This window comes from Anguilla anguilla, chromosome 4, assembly GCF_013347855.1.
Source record: "Anguilla anguilla isolate fAngAng1 chromosome 4, fAngAng1.pri, whole genome shotgun sequence".
In the NCBI taxonomy this organism is placed as follows: domain Eukaryota; kingdom Metazoa; phylum Chordata; class Actinopteri; order Anguilliformes; family Anguillidae; genus Anguilla; species Anguilla anguilla.
Window position 1 is genome coordinate 10,928,447 of NC_049204.1, and position 26,400 is coordinate 10,954,846.

The window sequence follows — 26,400 nt, forward strand, 5'->3', positions numbered from 1 at the left end:
GGCCACATGAAACGCTTCTGGGGAAAAGCATCAGCGTTTATTGGGCTTTGATCAGACTGCTAATGAGCACCAAGGTCATACAGCTTCCTGCGATCATGTGCTGTGTTTTCGTCAGTCACATGGAAGTCAGTCACATGGGAGCTGCAAGGCCTTGCTGCTGAGCGGATGTCTTACCCAATAGATTCGCGTGGTATTATTTGTTTTGTTTTCTTGTAAGCACGTCACATGGCCTCTGAAGTTTGGAGGTTCACTATTTATTCTATAACATTGTTAGGTCCTGGTGACTTTGCTCCCCTGTTGGTGATCGTGTGCTCCTGGTAATCACCAACAGAGGGCAGCAATGTGACCAGGACCTAACAAAAGTATTTATCTCATTTGATCCAAGATGTAAAGGTTGTGAAGAGGTGCAGGGGCAAGTTGAGGGTGCAGGACTGAAATACTTGAAAGCATTTTCTTTTCTGCGTCGTAGTGGAGAGTGAAGAGCCGGCCCAGAGCTCCTCCTGCCTGCCCAACGAGCTGCTGCTCAGCCTGTTCCACAGCTGTCTGCAGCAGGACCTCAGCGACCGCGAGATCCCATTGGCCGATGCCGACCACGTGACCTTCATGCAGCATATCCTGCAGAGGGAGCGAGACGGACACGTGGCGCCCTTCTCCTTGCCTGTCATAAAAGGTACGCGCTTCTAATCAGGGTGAAGTTTGGTGTCTCAAAGTAGCATGTGTGTTTCATTTATATAGCGATGACATTAAAGCAAGGGTTGAAGCAGGTTTCCAGAGGTGACCTTAGGGTGTTAAGCATCTTTGTTTCTTGTAGAGGAGTGCCTGAAAGCCCCCGAAAGGCAGGGCACGGTGATGTCATTCCACACGGTCGGGAGCAGTAAGGAGGTGACGGGCTCCACCAGTACTCTGCAGGTAAGGTTCGTCTGTGGACTGAGTATTGTGCTGCTATCTGAAAGCAAATAAGAATTCTTTGCCCGGTTACTCTAGTGAAAATACACATCCTATTAATGGACTTAAACATGCTGGATTCGGAATGATATCTAACCAGGACAGCGCCATTACTGAGGCTGTAGCTAAAACGCTGTCCTGTTTGGTCAGCCTGCTGATAGGTCAGAGGTCAAAGAGAGTCCACTAGAGCATGCAGACAGTTTCCTTGCTCTGTGACTGCCTCTTGCACACCCTAGGCTGATTTTTTCCCGCCCGCAGAGCTTCAGCAATGCAGACCTGGCCGAGGAGGAACGCCTTCCTCCAGAGAGCGACAGCCCGTCTCCGCAGTGGAAGTGCTACGCCAAGTTCGTCAACCCCCAGCAGATCTTCCTCACCTTTCTCCCCGCTACCTTCACAGGTAAATATCCACTCTATCTTGCTGTCACTTCAGTTTTGGTCAATGTTTGTGTCTTTAGCAGTCCTTGTGGAGTACTTGTTATAGAAAACAAAAATAAGGTTTAGCGCTGCTGAATAAATAAAGAGGTATAAATAAGTCTGACTGATCCGGATAATCTCGTTTTGGCATCAGAATTTAGAAATATGTCATATTTCAAAATTTGTTCCATGTATGTGCATACTTCAGCAAATCGGAGAGCTAACTGATGTGTTTGCTTTCAAGAAAATGAACTAGCATCCAGAATGTTCTAACACCCATAAAATTCATTTAAAGGAAATATAAATATCACTTGTCATCTTTGTGGTGTGTGCGCTTTCCTAATGTAAACAGAAAAAGTGGGATTGACCGTTGAGCTTCTCTCAGACGTGCAGATACTGATGGCCTCCGGACTGGACCGAGAGCCCTCGGGCAGCGGGAGCTCCCAAGAGGAGGACGACACCCTCACACACAGCCGCGGCCAATCGCAGACGGACTCTCACGACGGCTCGGCCAATGGGCCGGGGAGACCGGAGCCTCCTCCTGCTGAGCAGGGGGCCAGCCCCCTTCTGAACGGCCCCGACGACAGCCTCCTGAGCCCCGGCCTGAGCGTGCAGTCCCCTTCGTCGGACGGCAGGAAGTCGGAGGATTCCACTCTGGAGTTCGAAGACTGGGCCGGCAGGGGTACTGCGCAAGAGAATGGCCCTGAACGTCCAGGTAGGGCCTCCCTGGATGCCTTTTAAATTATGATGGGGGTTCTCTAGATACCTCTATGCCTGTGTGGAGGTTCCTAGGTCTGAAAAGGTTGAAGACCCTGTCCTAGCACCACGGTCTTGGGTCTGGTAATTGTGGCCGGCATCCCTGCAGGAAGAGCATACAGTTGGCTCTGCGTTGTCCAAGGGAGGGATGGGAGGGATGGGCGGGATAGGAGGGATTCTGTCGGTGGGGATCGCAACATGCATTGCTTGAGTAACCCCTGCAGGCCATCCTACCTAAAAAAGAACTGGTCATACCTAAAGTGTGTGTGTGTGTCTATCTATGTATATAGCATACGTATGCAGAAAGTTATGGTGTTACAGTATTAGCGTCAGGTCGGGTTGAGCAGTCAGTGCCGGATGCCTCCGCAGGTGCAGAGGAGAGGGAGGGGGTGCAGTTCGCCGAGCCGCAGAAGCGGGACTTCCACATCACCTTCAGCCGGCAGGTGTCTCAGCAGAGCTCCGGAGACCTGTCCCGGCCCCGCTGCCCCGTCTACGTCTACAGCTGCTCCCTGGAGTCCCTCAAGGAGCAGCTGGTGCACCCCCGGGCCGGCCGGCAGCCGCGAGACGTCTTCTTCAGGTAACCGCGAGGGGGGGGGGGGGGGGTGGGGGGCAGCACGCCATTGGCCGTAGTGTGGCCCGGGGGCGTCGACTGGACGTCCGTGTCTCGCTGAGCACCGGCAACTCTCTCTGGCCAATCGGGCTCCCGCAGTCTGCCTGCACAAAGGGCACATCGGGTGTCGGTGTCTGTGTGAGGTCTATGTGTGGAAAACCATGGAGACACGAAGCACTGTCTGACATCACACATCGACACGCAAACGTGATTGTCCAAACCCCACAGCCCTTCGAACCTCAAAACCCTGCCCCACGGTTCCTTTAACCCGTTGATCCACACCAGTAGTTCGGGGAGGCCATGAGGATGTATGAGACCTCTGGCTTCCATAGACTGAAATGAAGTTCACACCCACACAAGTGCAGCAGATGGGCCCGTCTATTTGATCATTCAGTGATAATCTTACTAATTTCATTTGATAGAAAAATCTGGTTATTGTTATTGAATAAGGTTTGCAATTGAATTGAACATTGTATTTACTGGTGCTGTATTCCCATCCATGTTTGGTAAATGCCTACAAATCCCAGACTACACTTGTTTCATTCAGTACGTGTGGGTAGAGGCCCTGCTAACGTGTGTTCTAATTGTGTTTTCCTGGGTGAGAATAGACCTCAAGACGCAGACTCCTGGGAGATCTATCAGCAGATGAAGTTCAGGTAGCGCGGCTGACTGCTTCCTGCTGCTCTCTGCCTTACCCCTCCTTATTTAGAAGCTTGTGTGGGGGGCGTGGCATGGGGGGTGTGGTCTTCCACGGCACAGAGGAGCCATGCTCTCTCTGACTGAGACTGACATAAATGGCGTTTAAGTTTCCCGTGACGTCACAAACCAGACTTTAAATGCCTTTTGCTGTAAAAGGCCCAAAGCCAGGTCATAGAGTACTGACACAGTCTCAGTTAAATCAGAGCATCTGTTCCTCCTCGGTATTACGGTTAGGGGTTGTGAGATTGGCTTCTGATCTGAAGGGCTTTTCGGTGCATACCCTTTTAGCCGGTGACGGCCCTTGAACTGTGGATAGGACGGTTTTTCTCTGGGATTACTTCCTCTGTTCTTGCCTCATTCCTTAAAGATCTCCTGTGTCACTAAGCTACACGCTTTGTGCTTTTTGAATTTTGCACTCCAGTGATTCTTCAGATGCCTTCAGATAGGACTGCTGTCGTTGGAAACTTCACAGAAGTGTTTGTGTGATGAACGGTTTGGAATTAACAGCATAACTCAGAATCATGGACCTTTTTCACAAGGTGCGCTGTGGTTATGGATGATGTCATTGATGGGTAAACTCTGCAAACACGGTAGCATCGAAGTACATGTTCTCAAGTTGCTTTCAAACACTGACAGAGTTCATGTTTGTTTCTGTTAGTGAGCTAATGGTTCTCTTCGGTTCAGCTATTTCTTCAATCTTACCGTAATAATTAAGGATGTCATTCTTGAAAAACAACTTGCTGCCTTTGTCAAGTTTTGTCTTCTGGGTTGGTGAGAATTCGAAGAAGATTGCCCATCAATGACATCATCTGTGACCACAGCGCCCCCTTTTGGAGAAGGTCCGTTGAGTCGCAGAGGTGTTCGGTGCAGAGCTGCACAGTAGGAAACGGCAGTTTTTCTTCAGAAGCTTTTTCAAATTCCTTAATGTTTGATGTGCACTGCATGGTTCTGGACCGTACTGGCACGAATGATGGCACCTCTGCTCAAATTGTCAAATTTTCTCATGATCTTCCAGCTGCTACCTTAATCACGTCCTCTGAAATGACAGTGTGGCCTTGGACAGCGTCCTTACCAATGAGAGGCGGAGTCTCTGCCCGTGTGATTTGAGCGACTCCAATTGCGCTATGCTCCGTTCCCTTCTGCAGCTCAACTGCACGGCCCATAGCTCTCTTTAACCCAGCCCCCACCCCCCGCCAACCCGCCAACCCGCCAGCCCGGCTCCCGCAAGCTTCCCGCAGGCCTCGGCGCGGTGTCCCCGCCCCCTTTTTTTTTTTGCATGTACGCTTCTCTAACGGCGGCGGGTGCTGTGTGCGGCGTCTCTTCCGTCCCCCCCCCCCACCCCCCACCCCGCAGGTCCCTCTCCCAGGAGCGCAGCAGCACCTCCTCCTGGACGGAGCTGATGGCGCACCCGCACAAGCACAAGGAGCTGGCCAACTACTGCAGCCTGCTGCAGGAGCACTACCACCAGAGCTACGTCAAAGGTAAGGCCCCGTTTCAGATGGCCATGACCTCATAGATATCATTCACAGTCATGTTTTTTACAAAGATTATCGAGGTGTGTTTTCACTAGAGCAGGGGTAGCCAATCTTATATAAAAAGGTTTTTCTTTTGGCCCAGCACTAAGGCACCTGATTCTGCTCTTCTTGGTCTTGATTGAAGACCTTGATTGAAATTGATTATTTGAATTTGTTGATGTAGTATTGGGCTAAAACAAAAAACAAAAAACATTGGCTCTTTTCATCCCTGCCCTAGAGTTACGAAGTTCAGATTCTGTTATTTGGCGAAGGTACACAAGACCTCAATATTTCTGGTTCAGTATCTACTTGGTTCATTCATTATTTTTTCCACAATGTTATTCTGACTTTTTACCAAAGTTACTATTGCAGTGTGGCTACTTGCTTCATCTCCACAGTGTTCCACAGTTAGTGAAGTATTTTGATGGAAACTTTGTCTTCCGGCGCAATCCTCATCTAAATACTTTGTTTACTTGCACAGGATTAATATCTAGAGACGTCTTTTACCCACTGACATCTTTTTCAAGCAGACAACTTATTCAAACATACAAACATTCAAACACCTTTTATCTTGTACAGACAGCCATCTTTTATCAGTTTGAGGGTGCTTGGGTCACAACCCAGCAACTCCCTCGGGCGGTACTGAGGATTAGGCAGCCGAGAGGAAGTGAAGTCAGACTAGATTACAGCTGCTCAGCGAGGCAGGTGCGACCCGGTAATTGTTAACGATCGGGGAGAGGCGGCTTCTCGCGCCGCCCGCCTGACGACTTCCCGCCGCGCGTATCGAGCGCCGGGCCGACGCCGGGCCGAGCTCAAATCCGACAGCCCCCGTCTTTCCCGGCGCCCGCAAAAAAAAAATCAATTAAAAAAAAAAAGGGCCTTAAAGCTGTCGGCCCTTCGGAGACGATAATTGGCGGACGGCGGCGTGTCTGCTCCGTGTCAGCGACATCTGTAAACGTCAGGCCGGAGATAAACGGGGCGGCTCCGCCCGAGGAGACAGAGCGCGGGGGTGACAGGCTGATGGATGCGCACCCGCGCCCGATCCGAACGCTGTCCCGCTGACGCACTGCAGCCCCTCCGCGTCCCCGACCGTCGCCCGGCTAGCCTCGCTATTTATTTATCTCTTCCCGCTAAAAATTATGTTCTAGACAGAAGTCAGGTCAGGTCAGCTTTATTTAGAAAGCAGCTTTATTTAGAAACCAGTTAAGCACTAGTATCGACCAAAGTGCTGTACATCTTTTATCAATGAAAACGGATACAAGGGCTGACAAAGTTGTGTGCGGTCAAGTTTTCCCCATGTAAATATGTCTTTTCCTACTTCTACCGAGGGACATCCTCAGTAATTTATCCCGACTGGAAAAAAAGAGCGTTGGTGTAAAATCACATAAAGTTTTATCTGCTGTGTTTATTAAGCATGTAATTCTTGTGGAGTATTTCTGAGATTTCTGCAATTTTGACATTTCACAAAAAACGAAAGTGCATTTTTATAGGCGGTAGTTTAAGTATTGCAAAATTTTAGAAAATGTATAAAAATACATGGATGTTCTTTTAGGTATGAGTAACATTAGCTTGCTAATATCTAAAGCAGAGCTGCCTAACCCCGTTGCAATAGATCTACCATCCGGTAGTTTTGCATGTCAGCCCTAATTTGGCACGCCTTCTAGTAATTAACAGCTCATAGAGATTTCTAGCTGTTGAATGAGGTGTGCTTTGTTAGGATTTGGAGTGAAAACCTACCGGACAGTAGATCTCCAGGGTACAGGGTTAAACATCCCTGATCCGCAGCTCAGGTTGTCTTGATTTACCTATTAATCAATTTACTATTCCTTTGGTTCAAACTCTTGCTCTGCAAGATTGATTAAAACACTATATTTCCCAATATGAAATTATCTTTTTTTTTTTGTTCCATAAAGCCTGCAAGTACAAGATAGCGGAGCGTAGCGTTAATTAAACTTTATGTTGCATTGTGATATAAGATAACGCGAGGCGAGGCGATTTCCCAACCCACCGGACTTCACTGTTCAGCCGTAGCGCTTTTGAACGCGTTAAGCTGTGTGCGTATATTTGATTTCCCGCTGTGGGCGGTCACGGTGCGTTCGGGCCCGGTCGTGTTTGGTCGCCGCACGCGCAACTGTGTGTGGTTGCCGCACGCGCGGCAGTGTGTGGTCGCCGCAGGCACAGCAGTGTTTGGTCGTGTGGTGACAAGCTGCGTCTGTCCCCGCAGGCGTGTACCGCAGCCTCCAGCAGACCCACTACATCAGCTCCCAGGACGTCCTGACCGCCATGGACTACTGCGAGGAGTCCCTGCAGGAGATCGACATCGGCGCCTTCCTGCAGACCCTGTGCGGCCACATCCGCGCCTTCCGCGAGCGCCAGGAGCTGCCGGGCGCCGCCGCCGCCAGGGGGCGGGGCCCCCACGCCAACCCCGCCACATTCACCATCGGCGAGGCCGAGGACGAGGGCGCGTCCGAGAGGGGGGTGCTGGCCTCCTCTTCCAGGTACGAGCCGTGGGTCCTCCGCCCAACGCCTGGACCTCCTCTCTCCACCCGAGGTCGTTCGCTCGAAAAGCGGCCTTTTTGTTGGCTCGTTAATTTACTTTGCTCTTCATTTTATTACTGCTCCGTTTAAACTAATGAGCGTTTTAGAGGGAGTGGGTGCAGACATGCCTGCTGTGCGGTCTGAACTTTTACTGAATTTCGACTTCGGCTTGTGCTGAATATAAAGATGTGATTCACTGTGATTATGTGAAAATGGAACACACAGATTTCAGGTGTGTTGTGTTGCCTGTAGGGTATTGGTACAGGTATGGTAGTGTAGCTGCTGCTGTTTCCACATTAAAGATGTAGATGTTTAATAAACAGAGATGATACAGTTTTCTTTTGTAATATGAAGGGGTGAATGCTGGTTTAGAACAGTGGGGTGCTACGACTGTGGTTTGGATTCATACCGTCTGCTGTGATAGCTAACAGGCCTGAAGAAGCAGATGCGGAGAGTGAAATTCAAAGGCTGAATGCCTGTTGTTTTTTTATTATTTCCGAGCAGAGGGCGGGTATCTACTGACTGTCTCTGTCACGACGTGCGTCTTGCACAGTACCTCGTACCGACCGCGTTCGAAATGCGTAATGAAAGCCAAACGAATAAAGAGAACTGAAGTTTGCGCTTGTGTCTGAAGTGCATTTGCACTCTTAACCTAGAAATAATGCTTAGACAGTGATAACTGAATCTGTTAAAAAGCAGGAAATGAAAGTCAACAAACTGCCAGTAAGACAAATCACCTTCTCAACGGTGTCCCTTTAATTAGCATCCCAGCCATGGTTGGGTGGGGAAGTGAAATTTAACTGACAGTTTTTTGAACAATGTTCTTGTTTCTGTCCTGGCAGTGTGGAGGCGGAGGATGTCAGCGAGGCGGAGTCTAGAGGGAAGCCCTCGGCCCCCACCTCCCCTGTGGCACCAGAGGAACCCAAAACCCACAGGGTCTACCCAGAATTCCCTCTATCGCTCTTACAGACCCAGCAGAAGTGTGAGGTTTTCCCTGACCTGCACAAGATTATACAGGTAATACCACAAAGGTCAACATTAGGTCAAGACATGTTGCCAAGACTTTCTCTGAATTCGTTTTTTTGTGTATAACTGCCAGACTTTTTTTTTCTTCAGTATTTCAGGAAGATGCATTTATGTTTCTGCGTTTTCTCCTCCCTAGGATAAATTCATGGAAATTGGTGCTCAGTACTTCAAGACAGTGCCTTCAAACCCACACTACTTCTTTTACTGCCCTCCGTCGGCTAAGAAAGAGGTGAGTGGCCAGTGTGGTTTATCACGGAAGAACTGAAATGGCTGGAACTTGCTAATCCCCCTAATCTTATTAATAATTCATAATAATTCCTTGCATTTATATAGTGCTTGTCTCTCTGGCCAGCGTCTCAAAACGCATTACAGTGATGAGGGGGAAACTCACCTCAACCACCACCAATGTGAAGCACCTGCCTGGGTGATGCACGGCAGCCATTTTGCGCCTGAATGCTCACCACACATCAGCTAAGGTGGAAAGGGACAGAACAACTTTTTAGCCAATTAAATCAGGGGGTGAGTAGGTGGCAGGTGGAGAGAGCTAGGTTGGGAATTTAGCCAGGACATCAGCAAACCCCCTTCTCTTTGCAGTGTGTGTCATGGGATCTTTATAATGACCACGGTGAGTCAGGACCTCGGTTTAACCTCTCATCCAGAAGACTGCGTCTCCAACAACTCAATGTCCCCGTAACACTGGGGCACTGGGGTTTATTTGGCCAGAGGGAAGATTGTCCCTGACAGCCCCACTGATGCCACATCCAGCATCAGCAGCCTGGTCTCCCCAGGAAGTCTCCCTCCTAATCTTGTCTTCTCTTTCCTGTTCAGGAGGACTCGGACCACGAGGAAGAGAGGAGGCCCAGCGAGGAGACCGAAGTTTCGGAGGCCGAGCTCGCCACCGAGGACGGTAAGAGAGCTGCTGCCGCAGTGCAGTGATAGTCGGCCACTCAAATCGTCTTAGTTCTCACCCATGGGCATCTGCGTGTGTGCCTTTCTTTGGTGCCGGTGTAACTTCATGATTGTCTTACGTGCAATCGAAGAAGTCTCTACTGCCCTCTTGCTGAAGGAGGATTGAAATGCAGGCGACACAATTGCAATGGTGTTCGCCATTCTCAGAGTTATGCTGCCTGCATGTAAGTTTCTATTTGCAAATTGTTTTGTCCCAGTCACTACTTACTATTTACCTGGGTTGTTCTTTGTGTGTATGTTTGTTTAATTTATAAATATGGTACGAGTCTGCATCTCAGCTGTGTTTTTTTGCATTTCTTTTTTTCACAGAGAATATGTCCGGTTGCTGCATCGTGACGGAGAGCGACACGGACCTGGAGGTGGAGTACCAGGAGCGCGCCGACAGGAAGTTCCCGGACAACGACTCGCTGTCGGACTCCAACACGGTGAACCAGGACGAGGACTCCTTCAGCATCCTGGAGGGGGACTCCCTGCTGGAGCCGGAGGGGCCCCAGCCCGAGATGCCCCCCCTCTTCGTCCACCTCACCTGCTCCGTCAACGTGAAGAACTGCCACGGCTCCATGCCCATACAGACACTGCCCACCTGCCTGGGTGAGATGATGAAGCTGTCATCTGATCTTTTCAATAGGGAAATGTTAAACTGTTTCAGTATGTGAGCTCCTGCTGTCCTTTGTTAATTTGTTGGGTCACATTCGGCCTCCTGGGGTCTTTTGTTAATTTGTTGGGTCACATTCGGCCTCCTGGGGTCCTTTGTTACATTTTTGGGTCACATTTCGGCTCCTGCTGTCTTTTGTTAATTTGCTGGGTCACATTTGGGCTCCTGCAGTCCATTAATTTGTTAGCTTACCGTGCATCACAATTTGATGTTATTACTGTACATGAATGAAGTCTGAGGCGGATACTGAGCGCACTGGAGATGAGTTGTTGCGTTTTCTGCAGCGGTTCGTAGTTTGCGCTCACACGCAGCCTGAACGTGTCCTTCGCAGGTGAGCTCATATCCTGCCTGGAGAACGCGGAGTCCCTTCAGTCGGTGGATCTGAACGAGCTGTCGGTCACCCTGGACATCTTCGTTCTGACCCTGCCTCTGGAGATCGAGGGGATGGCCTCCGACTTCCACCACAGCCGGTGAGGAAACTGCAGATGACGAGGATGAGTTACAGGGGAGGGCTTTAGATGGAGGCCTGTGATTGGGCTTAGGGCTCTTATTTTACTCTGTGTATGTGTGCGCTCGTGTGCGTGTGTGTGTATGCCTGCTCGTGTGCGTGTGCGTTCCGTGCGTGCGTGCGTGTGTGTGTGGGTGTGTGTGTTTGTGTGCGTGCATGTGCATGTATGCGGGTGTGTGTGTGTGTGCGTGTGTATTACAGGTACACCTCAGAAAGCAGCGTGTCCCTGAACCGCTCCCCCGGGCAGCCGTCGTCCTACCGCTCGGACGAGGAGCTGATGGGGACCCTGGACAGCCTGCGGGGCTCCGGGGTGGACGGGTGAGTTTTGGGGGCGGGGCGTCTGGGGCTACGATGGTGGTGGGGCTGGAGTCAGCCTGAGAGGGAGAGTTCGGGAGGGAGGGTATCAGTCAGGTTTCTCCCAGTCTCCATACAGTCTGCTGAATCTGATCTCTCTGAACCTCCCTCTCCCTTCAGGGTTTCGGGGGACACTCTGGCCAAACTCCCCATCCCGCACAAGCTGGCTGTCTTGGCCACCATGGACGAGGTATGAGTGCCCCCCCCCCCCTTCTCGTCTTTTCTACAATTCATTCCCGACTGCGTGGTTTTGCATCAGTCATCCGATTTTACCCTTGATTCCGTCAAATCACCTTAAATTCCCCCCCCCCCCCCCCAGATCCGCTGGCTGCTGGAGGACGAGATCGTCTCCGCCCTGCGCCACTCCCGGGTGATCGGCGCCCCCACCCTGCAGAAGGTGGCGGACCACGTGTACCGCTCCAGCGGGCGCCCCCGCTGCCACTGCGAGGTGGTGCCCCTGCAGTTCGTCTTCGGCCCCGAGCAGTCCCTGGAGAGGTTCAAAGAGGTGGGAAACAGCCTGTGGCGTCATAGTAGGGCCAGGGTTGGGGTTAGGGTTAGTTTTTGCTCTAAGAATTCTTCTCTCATCTCAATGTATTATTCTGGAATTCAAAGAGCTGTAGCTGTGTAGTATAGCAGGTTATGAATAATGGTTTTTAAGTTTTGTTTTTTTTCGTTTTTACCGCCATTTTGATTGAAAGATTAATGTAAGCAAGTGGACACTTGGAAAAATAAGCTGTGGTGCCTGCTTTGTGTAGCAGTCAGGGTTTGAACCTTGGTCTTTCTGAACGCAAGGCAGTGATCTCTTCTCCTGCCAGAAGAGGGCTTCTAAGCACTGTGAATGAAGTGACTGTTTATTTTCCTTGCTGTTCCGTCTCTGTGTAGGAGTTCCGCAGGATGTCCCTCCAGGGTTACCTGCTGAACGGGGGACTGGATAACTTCCACTACGTGTCCATCAGCCGGCTTCACTCCCAGCGCATCCTGGCCGCCCGCAAGCTGTCCGAACCGCCCCCGAACGCCGAGGAGGAGGGCAGGGCCGCCCAGCAGCCCAATCACTGTGCGGGGGTGGAAGAGACCCTCGGGGCGTCGGCCAATCGGAACGCGGCAGGGAAGGACGCGGACAGTGAAGCCGAGATGGAGAGGGCGGAGCCTAACTCTGCGGTGAGCTGAGAAACGTGCTTCTCTAAAACAAAACATTTTACCTCTTATGAAATATATATTATAAATCACACAGAAAGGAGGACAGCAACCAGCATTTTATGAAGGCTATCATCTCATCATGAAGGCTTCATTATAGCAAACTGCTGAACATGGTGGAATGAGCGGTTAGCATTCCAAACACACAGCAAATCAATGCTTATTGAGCTATAATTTATTGTTTCTATTTTCTGTATGAGGTTGTAGTTGCCTGTGCTATTATCAAGCAATCCAGGCCTCTACAGTTTTAGCTGCGTACAACAGTGATATTTTTCCAATAGCATGTAAAACTGCTTCCAACATGGAAGTTTCCCCTCTTACTCCATTGCCTCTGTTTGATATTACAGATTAGGGTACTGGTGCAAAAAATATTTATGACTATGAATATTTTAAGTTACTCTGGATGAGAGTGACCGCTTAAGTAATGTGATGTAATGTGCTGCTTTCTGTTCTAGGGGCAGGGAGAGGAGAAGCGGGCGGTGCCAGGGCAGGTGCCCGGGTGCGAGCCCGCCCCAGAGCCCTGCGACGGCGGCCTGGCGGACAGGGAGGAGACCTGCCCCCAGAGCTCGGGCAGCGTTGGCGGCAGCAGCGCCACAGGGGACAAACCGCCGTCGGGCCCGCCCCTCCTGCAGCCCAGCGGCAGCACGGACCGGTCCTCCGAGCACACCTCCCCCCCCAAGACCCCCTCGGCCGTCAGCCTGGCCGAATCGGTGCAGTCCGCCACTCACAGTGAGCAGCCCCTCCCCCTCCCGCCCGCGTCCCGCCGATTCGCGGCTTAAACGAGCGGCGGTGCGCCGTGGAGCTCGTTAGCCGCGGAGCTCGTTATCCGCCCGTTGTCGTGCGCTAGCCCAGCTGTGAGAGTGCGCTCGTGAAACGCTACGATTGTAAATGTTTGACAGTCAGAAATATGCATGCGTGTATATGTGTAGAAAATCAGGCTCAGGCTGTATCCAATGGTTAGGTTAGCTGTGACCTTTAATATCAGCTGGATAGGTACTGGATTCGCATTGTTTGAGTAACCGTGATTTCAAAATCAACAAAATATGAAAAATGGTAGAAATAAACTGAAAATCTCTGCATAAAACTCAGCTAGTGCTGCCTAGAGAGCTACTCTCCCTTTTCTGGAGATGCTGCAGTTTCAGAACTTACTCCCAGCTGTCACAAACAGTACCGGGTAAAACAACGGGTCCAAAAATAAAGATGATGCAAGGTCATGCAAGATTACTGATGTTAACACAGGGTCCGTTTCTCTACACATTGGTAATTTTAACCCTGGTGGGAAATCCAGCTTTGTTATAGCTGGTTTTAAGCTGGTTTGGAGATGGTCTGGAGATGGTCAGTCTGGCAACAAGATGGTTGAGATGGCAATCACGCTGGCAAGACCATATCCAGCTGTTGGGTCATCTTTGTACAGACAGCAGACAGTCACCAAATCACCTGCTATGGTATCCATCTGAAGCAGAATCTGGGTCCAGCTAGATTCTATTTTAGACTTGAACGTTCTATTTTAGAAGTGGACTTTCCAATGGGGCCAAATCACTGTAAGAACCCTCATAGATGTGCCATTAATATTCAATATGTTACCCTTGTAAGTAACAGAAGAAGAGTAGAATAGAAGCTAGCAAACCAAACAAGTTTGTACCCATAAGTAGTAAAAATAACAGTGTGTTTGCTTTGGAACTGTTCATCAATCAATATTTGGTGGAGTAACCCTGATTCTTCTTCAAAAATATGAGGTGGTCGCTTAATATTTTCCAGAGCTGTATGCATATTTATCTTTATGCCTTAATGAATTGTTGCAGTATTGATCGTTTTTAGATTTAGGTCAGCCACCCTTTCCAGCATAGTGCCCTTGAGTCTGTGTACGAAATGAAACATGTTTCCGGAAACATTCGGAGAAATGTTGTGCTTTAGCAATGATTCATCATGAGATGTGCGGCAAAGGGTTAAATTCCGTAATTGCTGGGAAAGAAGAGTCCTGAATCTTCCCCGGCGGGTTTGGCATTTTCTGAAAATACCGGCACATTGGAGAATCGAGATCCTGGCTGGGGTTCAATTGGCTTTTGCCTTTAGCTTTGGCTGATAATTAAGTACAACAGTGATCTTTTTTTCACAAACACTGTTTGGCATGTTCTGCTGTCTTCAAAGCGAATTTGCCAAACTGAGTTTGTGAAGAAAAGATGTAACGCTCGCATTTACTTTTCAGTCCAAGTTGAGGACAGCTGTTGTTTGAACACAGGCCGCGGTTTCCGTAGCAGCGGGACTGTCAAAAGCCAGTCTGTGGACAGCTCGTTATTTTTTTCTGAAAGGCGCAGGGCAGAATTTCCAAAAACCATCTCGGTGATTCAGCAGGGACAACTCCAAATTCTATCCTGACATGCGAGCGAATAGTCTTAAGTGTACGTAAAAAAGAAAAATCTCTACTAATACTATTTTATTTTCATCCATTTTCGAATTATTGCAATTTGGTGATTTTGCTCGGATCATAAAATTTTTAAATAGATGTTAATTGCTGACATGCTAATTGCTTATCTGTCAAAATGAGTAAAAATATTCCTACCAGTTTAAGTCGTAGGGTTGTTTTTTAAGCAAGGCTTACGTTAACAAGTCAAAGGGCGAGTTTATTTTTCGTGCATAAAATTCTCCTTCAGCTAATATCAGTGACCCTTGGTTTTTATATTTGGATTATTATTTTTATTTATTCTTTTTTTTTTTTTTACACACAATAGCCGCGTTTCCACCAAAATTACCCGGAACTTTCAGTCCCAGGAACTACTTTACCAGGAACTAAAAGGTTCCTTCAGCCAATGGTTGTCTGCGTTTCCACCGGGGTCTAAAGTACCGCGAAGATTAGGCAAATTAGCCCACTGACTTTGTCGTCGGTCCATCTGTCATATGATTTCTTCTGTAACCCCATACTACCACCGAAGTAGCCTACATTATTTTCTAATAACCGGGACAGCCCGGAGGGGTTTATTCCACTTATATACAACGGGTTACCAACAATGACTATATATGGTTACTTTTGTATTTATTGATTTTCATATATCCTCTCAAACACATTCATTAACAGCAGAAAACATGCACACGTTGTAAACAATTTGCTGTTTTATTACTTTCTCGTCGTCAATTCCATATAGGCTAATCGCAAAATGACAAGAATAGAACGAAAACTCGGACTTGCGTGAAAATGTAAATTAGTAGTGGTACAGCCACCGTTTGCTTTCCTTCGAAGTTACTGCTAGCCGAGCAGCGAAGTGTGCCCTCCAGATGCGAACCATGCACCATAAATGAGTCCATAGTCTTCCTGGTCTTTTCGTGGAATTGAAAAATGGCAGTAAAATTGAGTAAAATTACGGCAGTCTGAAAAAGCTAAAGGGAAGATTACTAGAATTAACCTGTTATTTTACCCGGATAAAAAGTGCGGAAGGTGATTTCCAGTTTGCTTGTACTGTATCACCAATGTTAATTATGCAGAACTACCGCATACCTCACATAACTGTATCAAACGTTTTGAGTCAATTACAACGGGCTAACAAAGAAAATCCGGAAGAAAATATTCAGCAACCGAATTAATCCGTTTGAATGTTTTGGTAGCCTACGTAATATGCTGTCCCAGCACGAATGCTTAGCATTTTATAAAACGAATACTAAAGCAAGAAAAGAACAGAAGAGCACACGTTATAATTCCAAGACGTTGACAGGCTATAACCAAAAGTAGGCTACTGCGCCGCATAACATACAAGTTTGATCTGAAGTTATTATGAAAATAAATTGGTTTGCCGCTGCATATTTTCAAACATGGCGGGTAATGGCGGAAAATAAATACAACACAAATGCTACGAGTACTCGACCAATCAGAAATGTTCAGCGCTGCAAGCTCCACCCAAAAGGTTCCTGTACTTTCGGAAAGTACTACCCCCCGAGCAGGAACGTTTTGGGGGGTAAAACAAAGCCCCCAGAACTAAATTTAGACCCTAGTTCCTGCGGTGGAAACGCACTGAGTTCCTCAAAAGGTTCCTAGTTCCGGGGTATAGTTCCTGCGGTGGAAACGCGGCTAATGATGGCCATAATGGCAGTAGAACAGTTGGTACCCTACTATTAAAATTTTCAGCATTCACACTAAATTGATGTTCATACAGTTCCCAGCATGCAATGCAGGGGCAGTGCAGCCTGACAGAGCCGTGTTCCCAGCATGCAGTGCGGGCGCCAGCGGTCGGCCCTGGAGTGGTTTTCCTGTCTGAAAAGGTGTGTTTTCTCTCCAGGCAGCGGGAAGCTGAGGCCCAGCCGGGTACAGAGCGTGGTGTCCAGCCAGGGCAGCCTGGACTCGGACATGCTCGGTACGAACCCCCCTTTCTCTTCTCTCCTTCCTTACAACCCCCCCCACTGAACTGGAACGCTGGTTTGGGAACATTTGCAGGCTGCGTGTTCAAATCCCATCCGGGGCAGAGTGGCCGTAGCCGCAAAGCCAAGGCACAAAAAACAAGCTTTGCGAGTTGCTCGGGGATCTGATTCTTGGGATCACATTGCTCAGCTGCTGTTTGGTGGTAACTGCATGACCGGGCACGGAGACTGCAGTGGGTGTCTGGAAACTGACACAATTCCACTCAGCATGAGCGTTTAACATTGAGGAGGTCTGCTCGCCTGTTTCTCGGAGCAAGAAGAGTGGTTGGAGCAAATGAGAAGTGACAGAAATGTGACAAACTTATTTGTTATCTGTCTCTCGCTTGCTTTGCTCTTTCTCTCTCCCTCTCTCTCTCCCTCCTCCCTCTCTTTCTCCGTTCCCCCCTCTCTCCCCTCCCTGCTTCCAGGCTACGACGGGGGCAGTAGTGACTCCGAGTGCGAAGACCCCACCATGGACGAGCAGGAGCCCCAGTGTCCGCTCATGCCCGACTTCTGGCTGATCGTGAAGATCCATCAGGACAGAGTGGAGGTGTACTCCCACTCCAGGTACCACACACACGCAAAACAACCCGTACTCCCAACAAACGGGGCCCGTCGTCCGCGTCTGCACCCCATGGGCGTTGAATAGGATTTATGTGTGTCCATCCGGAGGACCGACGTTGACTGAGGTCGATAGGATAATTAAAGTGCACCTTGGGATTTAGTACGCATTATGTCGGCTGTTTTTATGACGTTGGATTTGAACGGCGTATTGTCAATAAGTCTTTGGAAGTGCGCTCTGGGGAATCGTTTATTTGGCTGCTGCTGATTTATCTTTTCCTGTTATTCCAAAATGGCTTCTTCCATTGATTCTATTCAGTGTTGTTTTAAGGTATAACCCTAACCTTAAAACCAGAGTCTGTCATCTACGAGCTAATGGATTATCCGTAGTCTGTCCTAGCACCTCGTTTAGCGTAGCGTGCGCATTTTTTCGCGGTTCGGCTATGAACTGTCGTCGGCGCGTCTCCCGCAGGAGCTTCAATGGAGGAAAGGAGGAGGGGACGGGGGAGGCGGAGAAAGAGGAGGAGGTGCCCGAGTACCTGCAGCTCCATCACACCGTGGTGCGGAAGATTGGGGAGATCTGCCGCGTGGTCAACCAGGTGAGACCCCCCCACTGCCCGTTAGCGTGGTTCCAAGTCGAACGGACATCTTTTTGAGCGATTAATTTTTAAACTCGGTACATACCGAACTGTCAGTGGTATGTACTGAAACTAAATTACAGCTCCTGGACTGATTCAGTTCCCTCCCTCTCTTCGTCCCTATTCACATTTCCCCTATGCTCCATACTAACAGTGACATAATGACAAGGCACTTCACTAAATAACTAGCTTTAGGCATACTTACAATCACTATACGAAGGGATCTTCTCGTATTTGCACTTTAGGCTTTGACTGACTGACACCTCCTCTCTCCTCCCCTCCCCTCCCCAGCGCCTCCTGCTGAAGGACCTCCACGACAGCCACGTGTGCAACTCCCTCCTGGTGGCGGAGAGCGAGGAGGACATCTGGAAGAACGAGTCTCTGTACAGGCAGAAGATGGCCAGCTCCGACGGTCAGTCAGAAGGGTGTCCTCGCTCACGCACTGTAGCCGTAGGGCTCCTTCTCAGCCCTCTCTCAGGGAAAGCGGTCTTTAACAGTGGTGTTTTCGGCAGTAAGTGAAGCGGTACTTACTTAGTAAAGGGAAAATCACTGGGTTTAATGGCCCACTTTGTGAAAGCTAAGCAGTCTAACGTGACTCGCTTTGGTTCGTGTAATTTGCGGCGTTATGTTCTCCAGCCGTCGTCGAGCCGAGTCACGGCATATCAGTCTTTCTTCCAGTGGAATCCACCCTTAAATACCCCCGTTTTACAAGAAGGTTCAATTTCACTTTCTCTCGGTGTCGGGAAACCCAGAAGACCCGTCAGGCAGTCTGGCGAGACGAACGGTCGCTCGTTCAGAACGCGCGATGGACAGCCTCGGTTTCTCGAGGAGCTGATTTCCCCCCCCGCTCTCGTCCCGCCTGATACCTCGGCTGCGGCGAAATGGAGACGAGGTCGTGGGTATGCGTGTCACGGCGCGCATCCTCGGCGGCGTGAGGTTTAACGGACACTCGATCCGACCGCTGGTTAACGACGCGTCGAGCTGCCCGCGCGGGCCCGTCCGACTCCCCGGGCCGCGGGCCCGCTCCCGTCTCCGTGACGCCGCCCGATCGATACGGGCCGGCGGGAGAGATCCGCTTGGCGAACGCGGCAGGGTCGCTGAGGACAGGCGCCCGCGACGGGGGGGGGGGGCGCTGAGGGACGGGGCTCGCGGCTCGCTGGACAGAAGCGTGGTGGCTCGACTAGCTGTGTTTTTATCGAAGGTAGTAAAAACGGAATCACTCGCGCAGTTTAGTCAGACTTTCGATTGTTTTCCGTCTCTGCGTCTGGGAATCAATCGGGTGCCGTTAATGGGGGCGGACGCCGGGGCCCGGTTGAGAAAGCAGTGTGGGCGGGGCTAGGATGGCGTGCGTCTCTTTGGGAACAGGGGGCAGGGGGGTGGGGGGTGGGGGTCAGGGTGGAGAGCGAGGAGGGGGTTACGGCTCGCCCCGACACTGACACGTCTCCCCCCCTTCCCTTTTTTGGGCAGACTACAACGCGGAGGAGAGCTACCAGCCCCGGGACTACCTGGCTGCCACCATGCAGTTCATCCCGGGCCACTTCGCCTGCGACGTGGTGTGGAGCACGGTCATCCACATCCACCCCCGCCTCAAGATGGGGCCCAACATGGGCGTGTCCAGAGGTGAGCGCCGCCACCGCCGCTCGCGTCCCGTCGAAGGCACGGTCCGCGCGGAAGCCTGCGTTAGCCATCGCGCTTCAACCACGAGTAGCGTCCACGAGGCGCTAATTTTGCGCAAAGCAGAGAAGGTCTTTAACCCTTGGAGAGTAGGTTTTTTTTGAATGCTTTATCAAAATTCTAAGTCAGTGTTCTAGAATTCCTTTGCATTCAATTACCAGTAGGGATTGTTACATCAGCATTAGAATGTTTAGTTAAGAACATTATAATCACATACCTGCGAAGTTACACCATAAAAAAGGTTAAAGGTCAGCTTTGGCGCACGTCTGCTTTCCTTTGAGGAATTAATTTAAAGTTTTTGAAGCGCACTTTAAACCATGACACTGTCCGAATTGGGGTCCTGTCCGTCGAGGCTGGTTAAGTGCTGGGTTTGAGCGAAAGCCTACAGACAGCACAGCGCGTCAGAATGAGGCTCGAATAGCCCTACTGTAACGGGTCATTTTACACTGTGATGGAGCTCCTTTGGAGTCTGTAGTGTTTGGATTGACTGGCACTCCACAATTACTTTTGAACCACTGTGTGTCAGACTGGTTCTCTGATTGCTTGACTTGTACAGTGTACCCAGGAGGTTCAGTGCCCAAGGTCCATGTTAACACTCTTTAAATCGGTCTTGGAATGATTGGGCTGGATTTACCCTTTATGGTGCGATATCACAAATACGTGAATAGAATATTCTTAACTGAACATGTAACCATCACTGCTGGTGGTTGAAAGCAATGAAGTTCTAGAAAACTGACGTAGAATTTTAAAAAGACATCCCAAAGGACCTACACTTCAAAGGGTTAATAAACCTCCCCCTTCCCTTCCCTTCCCATCCCTCTCTCTCCTCTCCAGCGATCCAGGCCCTGCGGTCAGTGCTCAATGCCTTCTGCGTGGTCAACAGGAAGAACATGTTCGTCTACCAGGAGCGCACTACAAAATCAGTCTTCTACCTCAGGTAGAGGTGCTTCCCTGCTTTCCACCCTTGGTCACCCAGCGCCTGCCTTTGCAGTCTTTGGGCTGTTTTTAAAAATGTATTTTTAACCGCCATCTCGCTCCTCTCTATCTCACCCCTAGACTCACCGAGACGCCCCAGAGCGGGAAGTTTTCGGATCTGGACGGCAACCCCCTGCACGCGTCCCGTTCGGTGGGCCTGGCCCGCAGCCAGGAGCCCATCTACAGCGAGGACCTTTCGGTAACGCCCTGCGTCTCTGCGGCACGGTGGTGCAGTGGGTAGCACTGCCGCCTCACAGCACAAAGGTCCCAGGACCGAGCCCTGTGTGTGGAGTTTGCACCTTCTCCACGTGGGTTTCCTCCCACAGTCCAAAGACTAAAGACTGTAAGGCTAATTGGAGACTCTAAATAATTTTAAAAAGTCTTTTCATTTAGTGCATGAGCTGCAAACTGGAACCCTGAAGTGCCAATTTGCATCATTTCGATGAAATACAATTATTGATAAAATTCTAATTAAGTGTGGCTTTTGTGGTTGCTCAGATTGTTAAAATGATAAACCTCGGCTTTCTGAGTTTAATTGGAGGACTAATGTCGTCCCATTACCTTTCTGCTGTACAAATACCTGATTAAATAAATGCTTTTACGGACAGCGATAGCTGATGTGGAAATACACAGGGGCAAAGCAGCAGCAGAAAGGCTTTTGGTCACATTTTTGAGAAGCGGAGATGACATAGTGCTCAGTGTCGCGGTCCTCTTCAGTCTGTAATGTTATCTGATGGCGAGCGGGAAAGATGGCTCTGCTCAAAAATAAAACACTAAATAAACATTTATCTCTGAAATAGCACAGCCCGCCACTCAGCCCAGATGGAAAAGGCACCGAAGGTTGGATTTAAAATTCGGAGACTTCAGGCACATTATCGGCTGTCCTCAAAGAGCAGTGGGGTTTTCACCTGAGCTTTTTGGTGATAATTTAAATCGCTGCTTGGCTAGGCATTTCGCCTTCTCGGGTGGAACTGCTGAGGGCTCGAACGCTCCCATGAAACCGGCAGACCCTTATTAACGGGAGAGGTTTAAATGTGTGTAGACAGACGGTGCCCTTTAGTCAGATTTTCTGACCTTTTAACATTTGAACATTTTTTAACATGAATTAGGGTTGAGTCAACATGGTGTAAGCTTCAGTTGTCAGGGTGGTTTAAAATTTATTTTATATGCATGTGTCTGGACTATGTCTCCTCATGTATCCTCTTCCTCAGGGGTCCCGTTCCTCCCTGGAAGGGTCCCGCCCCTCCCTGGATGGGTCTCGCCCAGTTGGTCAGGTGGACAAGCACATCCTGCTGCTAGTGCACGGCGTGGGCCAAGCTGGTGAGTGACAGAGCAGGTGTCCAATCACAATCTAATAAATCACGATACAGGGATTTAATAATCTATATGATCTCCAGTCTGATAACAAATTATGATGCAGGAAAGTTGTAATTTACACCTCATCACAGACTTGTAATAAGTTATAGTGGAGGGACTTAATAGTCAAGGCTGCCCTTGATATTTTTGGGGGGCCGCCCCCAACTATTTTGGGACATCGAGGAGCTGTTTGACAGCGAAGTTTTTGTAAGCACAGTTAGAACACGTTCCCCTGCAATAAAGCTACTTGGCAAATATTAAACGGGGTACCTTGGAATGAGGTCACCCACAAAATGTCACACGAGCTCGTAGACGTTTTCTCTTTAGAAAGTCTGGAATTAAATGTCGGACTCGCTCAGCTGTCACAAGTGGCTAACCCTGCCCTCCTGTGTTAGCTTTTGTGCTTTCGTTTGGCGCAGGTCAAGTCTATTGAATCCTTAGAGCTGTGCCATGTAGCAGAGATCGGCTAACGTCTGGAGGCTGTGAAATATATGCAGCTTTTGGTTGTGCAGATGATGAACTTGTCAAACAGCCCCAATGTCAAACACCCTTGTGTGTGCTCGTTGATTGATTTAATGCTAACTAATGTGTAGTTAATATATGGCCATTCAGGTGCTCCCAAATAATGTCACCTGTCATTTTTATGTTGCCTGCATGATAAATGTAATGGTTTCTAAATCTCCCTCATTTTATTACAAGACATAATATTGAACAGTTAAATGAACAAATGTTTTTTCACAACGTATTCTGCTCTGATGCGAGGAGGAATAAGCTTATCCCTGGTGTCGATTTGACTTGGAATTACTTTCTGTGCCAGCGGGTTTGCCTGGTTAAATGTGGATTAAATAAAAAAGCAAGCCTTCGGATTAGTGTAATATTTGTGTAGCTGTAACCCTGCTGATAAGTTTCTTCAAAGGTGATGAAATGACTAGCATCCAAAGTAGTTGCTACCGAAACAAAACCATACTCTCTCCTAGAGAAATAATCAAATGGAAGAAGACTCAAAGCCATGCGCATTGGTGCCGTACTCTGGTTTTAACCCGAGGGAAGTGAAGTGGTTAACACTGCGATGTGGAGGCGTGCCGGCCAATGGGAGCGGGGAGGGGGGGTTGCTGGGGGCGGGGCTGGCCGTGAGGAGGAGCGTCTAGCGTGGAGCAGCTTGCGGCTGGCAGCCGCAGGGAGACCAGGCAGAGGCTCGCGCTGCAGCTTGACATTAGAGCGTCTCTATCCTGAGTGAAATCTGCAGACACTAATGGGCTATCCGGCAGATTTATGGGAGGCAACTGAAATAGACTGAGGCTGGGATGATTCATTTAAATGTGCCGCCTGACGCATACTTATAGAATCCACGGTGCAGTACCACTGGCTACCTGCCAGGTGGCACTGTTGATTTTCCCATGTTTGTGTTGAGAATATTGGTATGCATTCATGAGGCTTATTAAGACCTATGTTTTTTTTATTTTGTTTTGTTTTTATTGTTGTTTTTTTGTACAGCCTGTCTACTATTCATACAACCTTTTTGTCGATTGCTCTTGTGGACAGGAATTTGCAACTACAAAAACATGGTTCAGTTGAGCGGTTTCAAAACAGTGTGTTTCACCAAATAAATTTCAGCGATTAACACAGCCAAAGCCTTGGACATGTTCTTTCAACAAATAATTAAACCATTAGTAACAGAACTTCAAACTGCAGTTCGAAAATAGCACTGGGCAACAAAAAACCTTTTTGCACGTTTGTACTTGTGATTTTCGACCAGGTTTGTCACGGTCCATCAGAGAGGCCAGAGTATGTTGTTTCACCCGGTCTGTCTGTCTATTCAAGCTTCTCGTCGACCGTAACCAGGGAGGCCCTGACGCCTCTCTCTCCCCTCCCTCACTCAGGTCCGGAGATCACGGACGAGCTGGTCAAGGTTCTGCGCAAGCGGCTGGACGAGGCCACGCTGGACATCATCACCGTCATGCTCGTGCGCAACTGCAAGCTCACGCCGGCGGACGTGGAGGTACCCGCCCGCGTCTCCCCCGCTGCCCCCGCCCTCGTTCGCCCGCCACCGGTCAGCTTTCGGCTGCAATTACGGGCACAGCCGAACAACACCAAATAGCGGTTGGGGAACTGGACTCGGAGGTTGCAGGTTCAACTCCCAAGCATGGCATTGCCATTGTACCTCTATGCAAGGCACCAAACCTGAATTACTTCAGTAAACATCCAGGAGCATACAGAGACATTAATCTGATACACACCTGAGCAGGAAGTGTCTGATTTGCCAAGGAAGAAGTAGGCAAATCAGACATTTGCTTGTTTAAGCATGTATCAGACGCATTTATGCAGATGCATGTATTCATTGCTCATTTTGAATGAGCAGGTCCAGGGCCATTTATTTAGCAACCTGAACGCATTAATATGCGTTGAAGCTCCTGGTTAACATTCAAACACACAATGTCAGATAAGCGTATCAATTAAAAAAGATTTTGCCCTCTTCAGGGGGCTTTTGTTGAAAGAACAAAGACTGGTCTAAAGGTCTTAAAACATGGGGCTCTAGTTTAATTTTGGGAATGTTATTTTCAAAGCAGTGGGTGGGGGAAGGTGGGTCTGGTCACCGAGCTTCACTGTGCTTATCTGATACCGTGCACTTGAATATGAACCAGGAACTTCAAGGCATATTCATGTTTTGGTTGCTAGATAATGGCACTGACCTGCTCTTTCAAAATGAGCAATGAATAATACACGTTTTTGAAAGAGAGAGGAAGTTTTGAGCTGTGGAGACCAGTATGTAGTCCTGTATGGAGTCCAGTATGTAGTCCTGTATGGAGTCCAGTATGGAGTCCTGTATGGAGTCCAGGGGACCCATTGTTTGTAGAGAGAGAGATTCTCACAGCAGGTGGATACAGAGCCCAGGGCTTCAGTTTTCTTTGCAGCTGCTAGGTCTCCTCTTGCTCCTAGCTTTTGATGTCTGTTAGAATACTCTTTAATTAGAGAAGACATTTCCTTCTCTGCTGGTAAAATAGCCTCATGGTGACAAGTCTGTATGGGCTGAATGACCTGTTCCACTCATCCTATATTCGGGTGTCCTTATAAGCCAGGAGTTTGCAGTTTGCTGTTGCGGTTATTTTAGTTTTTTTCATTATTATTTTTTATTATTTATTGATTAATCAGTTAATTAGCTGTAGACTAATTTATGATGTGGGTGGGTGAAGTACCCTTTGTAGCTAATTCCGTTTGAAGTAGTGCCCTTAACTTTCATTCTTGTGAAATAGTTGAATTCTTGTGATTATTTGACACGAGTTAACAAAGTACAGAGCGGATTCTTGTTTGTATCCCTTGTGTGAACTCCAATCACCTCCTGTAATTAGGAGTTAATCAGCTGCTGACTTGAAAGCATTTTTGAAACCGTGCTCCTTTTGGAGCTTGAAGACTTGGTACTTGAGACTTTTTATGAAGTTACTGGCGCATCCCTCTTTCAGCTGAATAACAGGGGATTAGCCTGCTTCTGTAATCAATGTTCTAAATGAATCATTTACAAGCTTAGGTTGGATCGATATCCATGCCCTTCTGTTTTGTCACCAAGATGTTTTTTCCGGTGTAAATGTTGAATCTTCCATGGCACTTTTGGACTCCAGTTTCCTGATAAGTGAACAGAATCAAAAGTGGATTGTCACCTGAGGTTTGTCGTAGGAAATCTTGTTTTGACTTTTGTCATCGTATTTTTAACCATCTCTTGCAGAGCGGTAAAGCATGGCTGGGTAAAGCATGGCTGGGCCTTGCTTATCGCCTTTGATGCTATCGCTGCCAGAGAAGGCCTTCTTGGCCCAGAAGCCCATCTAACACAAAACGTTTGCACAATTCTGCTGCCATGTTGTGGCAATGTTGTAACATTTACAAACACAGCTGATGGGGACACTGCACCGCAGGAGGCTTTGTCTTTCAAATATCTTGGCAGTAAACTAGGGCGCTGACTCCAATAAAGACCTTGCAGGTCTCTAGCTCCTGGTCGCACCAGATGTGACCATCTTACAGTCACTTGCCTCTCTGCCTTACCTGTTGCCTGTTGAGCCGGAGAACAATTTCTGCTGAGTCGCCCCGGTCCATGCCGCCCTTCTGATGCGAGCAGAGGCCTGCGTTTGCACACGCCCCCGTTTTGAACACCACAGGCCTGTCCGAGAGCTCTGGAAATAAGGGTCTGTAGGAACTTCACGCTCGAAAGCGCTCCGCTTGTATACATAGGGCGTTCGCGGTGTTAACAGGAGCTGTGCATTAAAATTCCCGCTTCCGTTTTTGTCATTAAATCAATAGCCACAGTAAAAGATATTACACGGTATAGGTTGCAGGAAATGGCATTTGGAAGCGCTTGACAGGCGCTCTAGTGCACCTTCAGGCAGTAGCTTTTTTTTGAGCAGCCGAGTTTAGAAGCTGCTCGCTATTCAGCCGAGGTTTGTCAGTCTCCCTTCAGGAAGATAACGCATCGGAGCCCAGTCAAAATGACACTTTCTGGAGTTCAAAGTTGTCATGGAAACGTGATGGTCTAAGGGGTGGTACGTGATGCTCTTAGGGGGAAAGAAACATTTTTTTTCGGGGGGAGGGGAAGCAGGGACCTATGTCGGCTTTAAATAAAGCTGTCGAAACCCACATCGTCTTCG

General features: G+C 48.9%; 1 protein-coding gene across 13 annotated transcripts in view; it reads left to right on the plus strand.

Moving 5' to 3' along the window:
* szt2 (SZT2 subunit of KICSTOR complex) overlaps positions 1–26,400 on the plus strand; it is an 83,423-nt gene that overhangs the window by 17,335 nt on the left and 39,688 nt on the right. For 11 of the 13 annotated variants that reach the window (XM_035415455.1, XM_035415462.1, XM_035415458.1 and 8 more), the window contains exons 23-49: positions 470–670; positions 812–909; positions 1,204–1,342; positions 1,745–2,074; positions 2,485–2,692; positions 3,334–3,381; positions 4,778–4,905; positions 7,163–7,436; positions 8,319–8,493; positions 8,639–8,731; positions 9,331–9,409; positions 9,781–10,062; positions 10,458–10,596; positions 10,836–10,952; positions 11,109–11,178; positions 11,308–11,493; positions 11,871–12,146; positions 12,638–12,911; positions 16,448–16,522; positions 16,994–17,132; positions 17,599–17,725; positions 18,056–18,176; positions 19,232–19,384; positions 20,273–20,375; positions 20,495–20,612; positions 21,625–21,733; positions 23,650–23,768. In XM_035415455.1, coding sequence (XP_035271346.1) covers positions 470–670; positions 812–909; positions 1,204–1,342; positions 1,745–2,074; positions 2,485–2,692; positions 3,334–3,381; positions 4,778–4,905; positions 7,163–7,436; positions 8,319–8,493; positions 8,639–8,731; positions 9,331–9,409; positions 9,781–10,062; positions 10,458–10,596; positions 10,836–10,952; positions 11,109–11,178; positions 11,308–11,493; positions 11,871–12,146; positions 12,638–12,911; positions 16,448–16,522; positions 16,994–17,132; positions 17,599–17,725; positions 18,056–18,176; positions 19,232–19,384; positions 20,273–20,375; positions 20,495–20,612; positions 21,625–21,733; positions 23,650–23,768 — 4,181 coding nt within the window. The remainder of the gene's footprint in view (positions 1–469; positions 671–811; positions 910–1,203; positions 1,343–1,744; positions 2,075–2,484; positions 2,693–3,333; positions 3,382–4,777; positions 4,906–7,162; positions 7,437–8,318; positions 8,494–8,638; positions 8,732–9,330; positions 9,410–9,780; positions 10,063–10,457; positions 10,597–10,835; positions 10,953–11,108; positions 11,179–11,307; positions 11,494–11,870; positions 12,147–12,637; positions 12,912–16,447; positions 16,523–16,993; positions 17,133–17,598; positions 17,726–18,055; positions 18,177–19,231; positions 19,385–20,272; positions 20,376–20,494; positions 20,613–21,624; positions 21,734–23,649; positions 23,769–26,400) is intronic. The other 2 variants (XM_035415460.1, XM_035415466.1) reach the window with 1 other exon arrangement.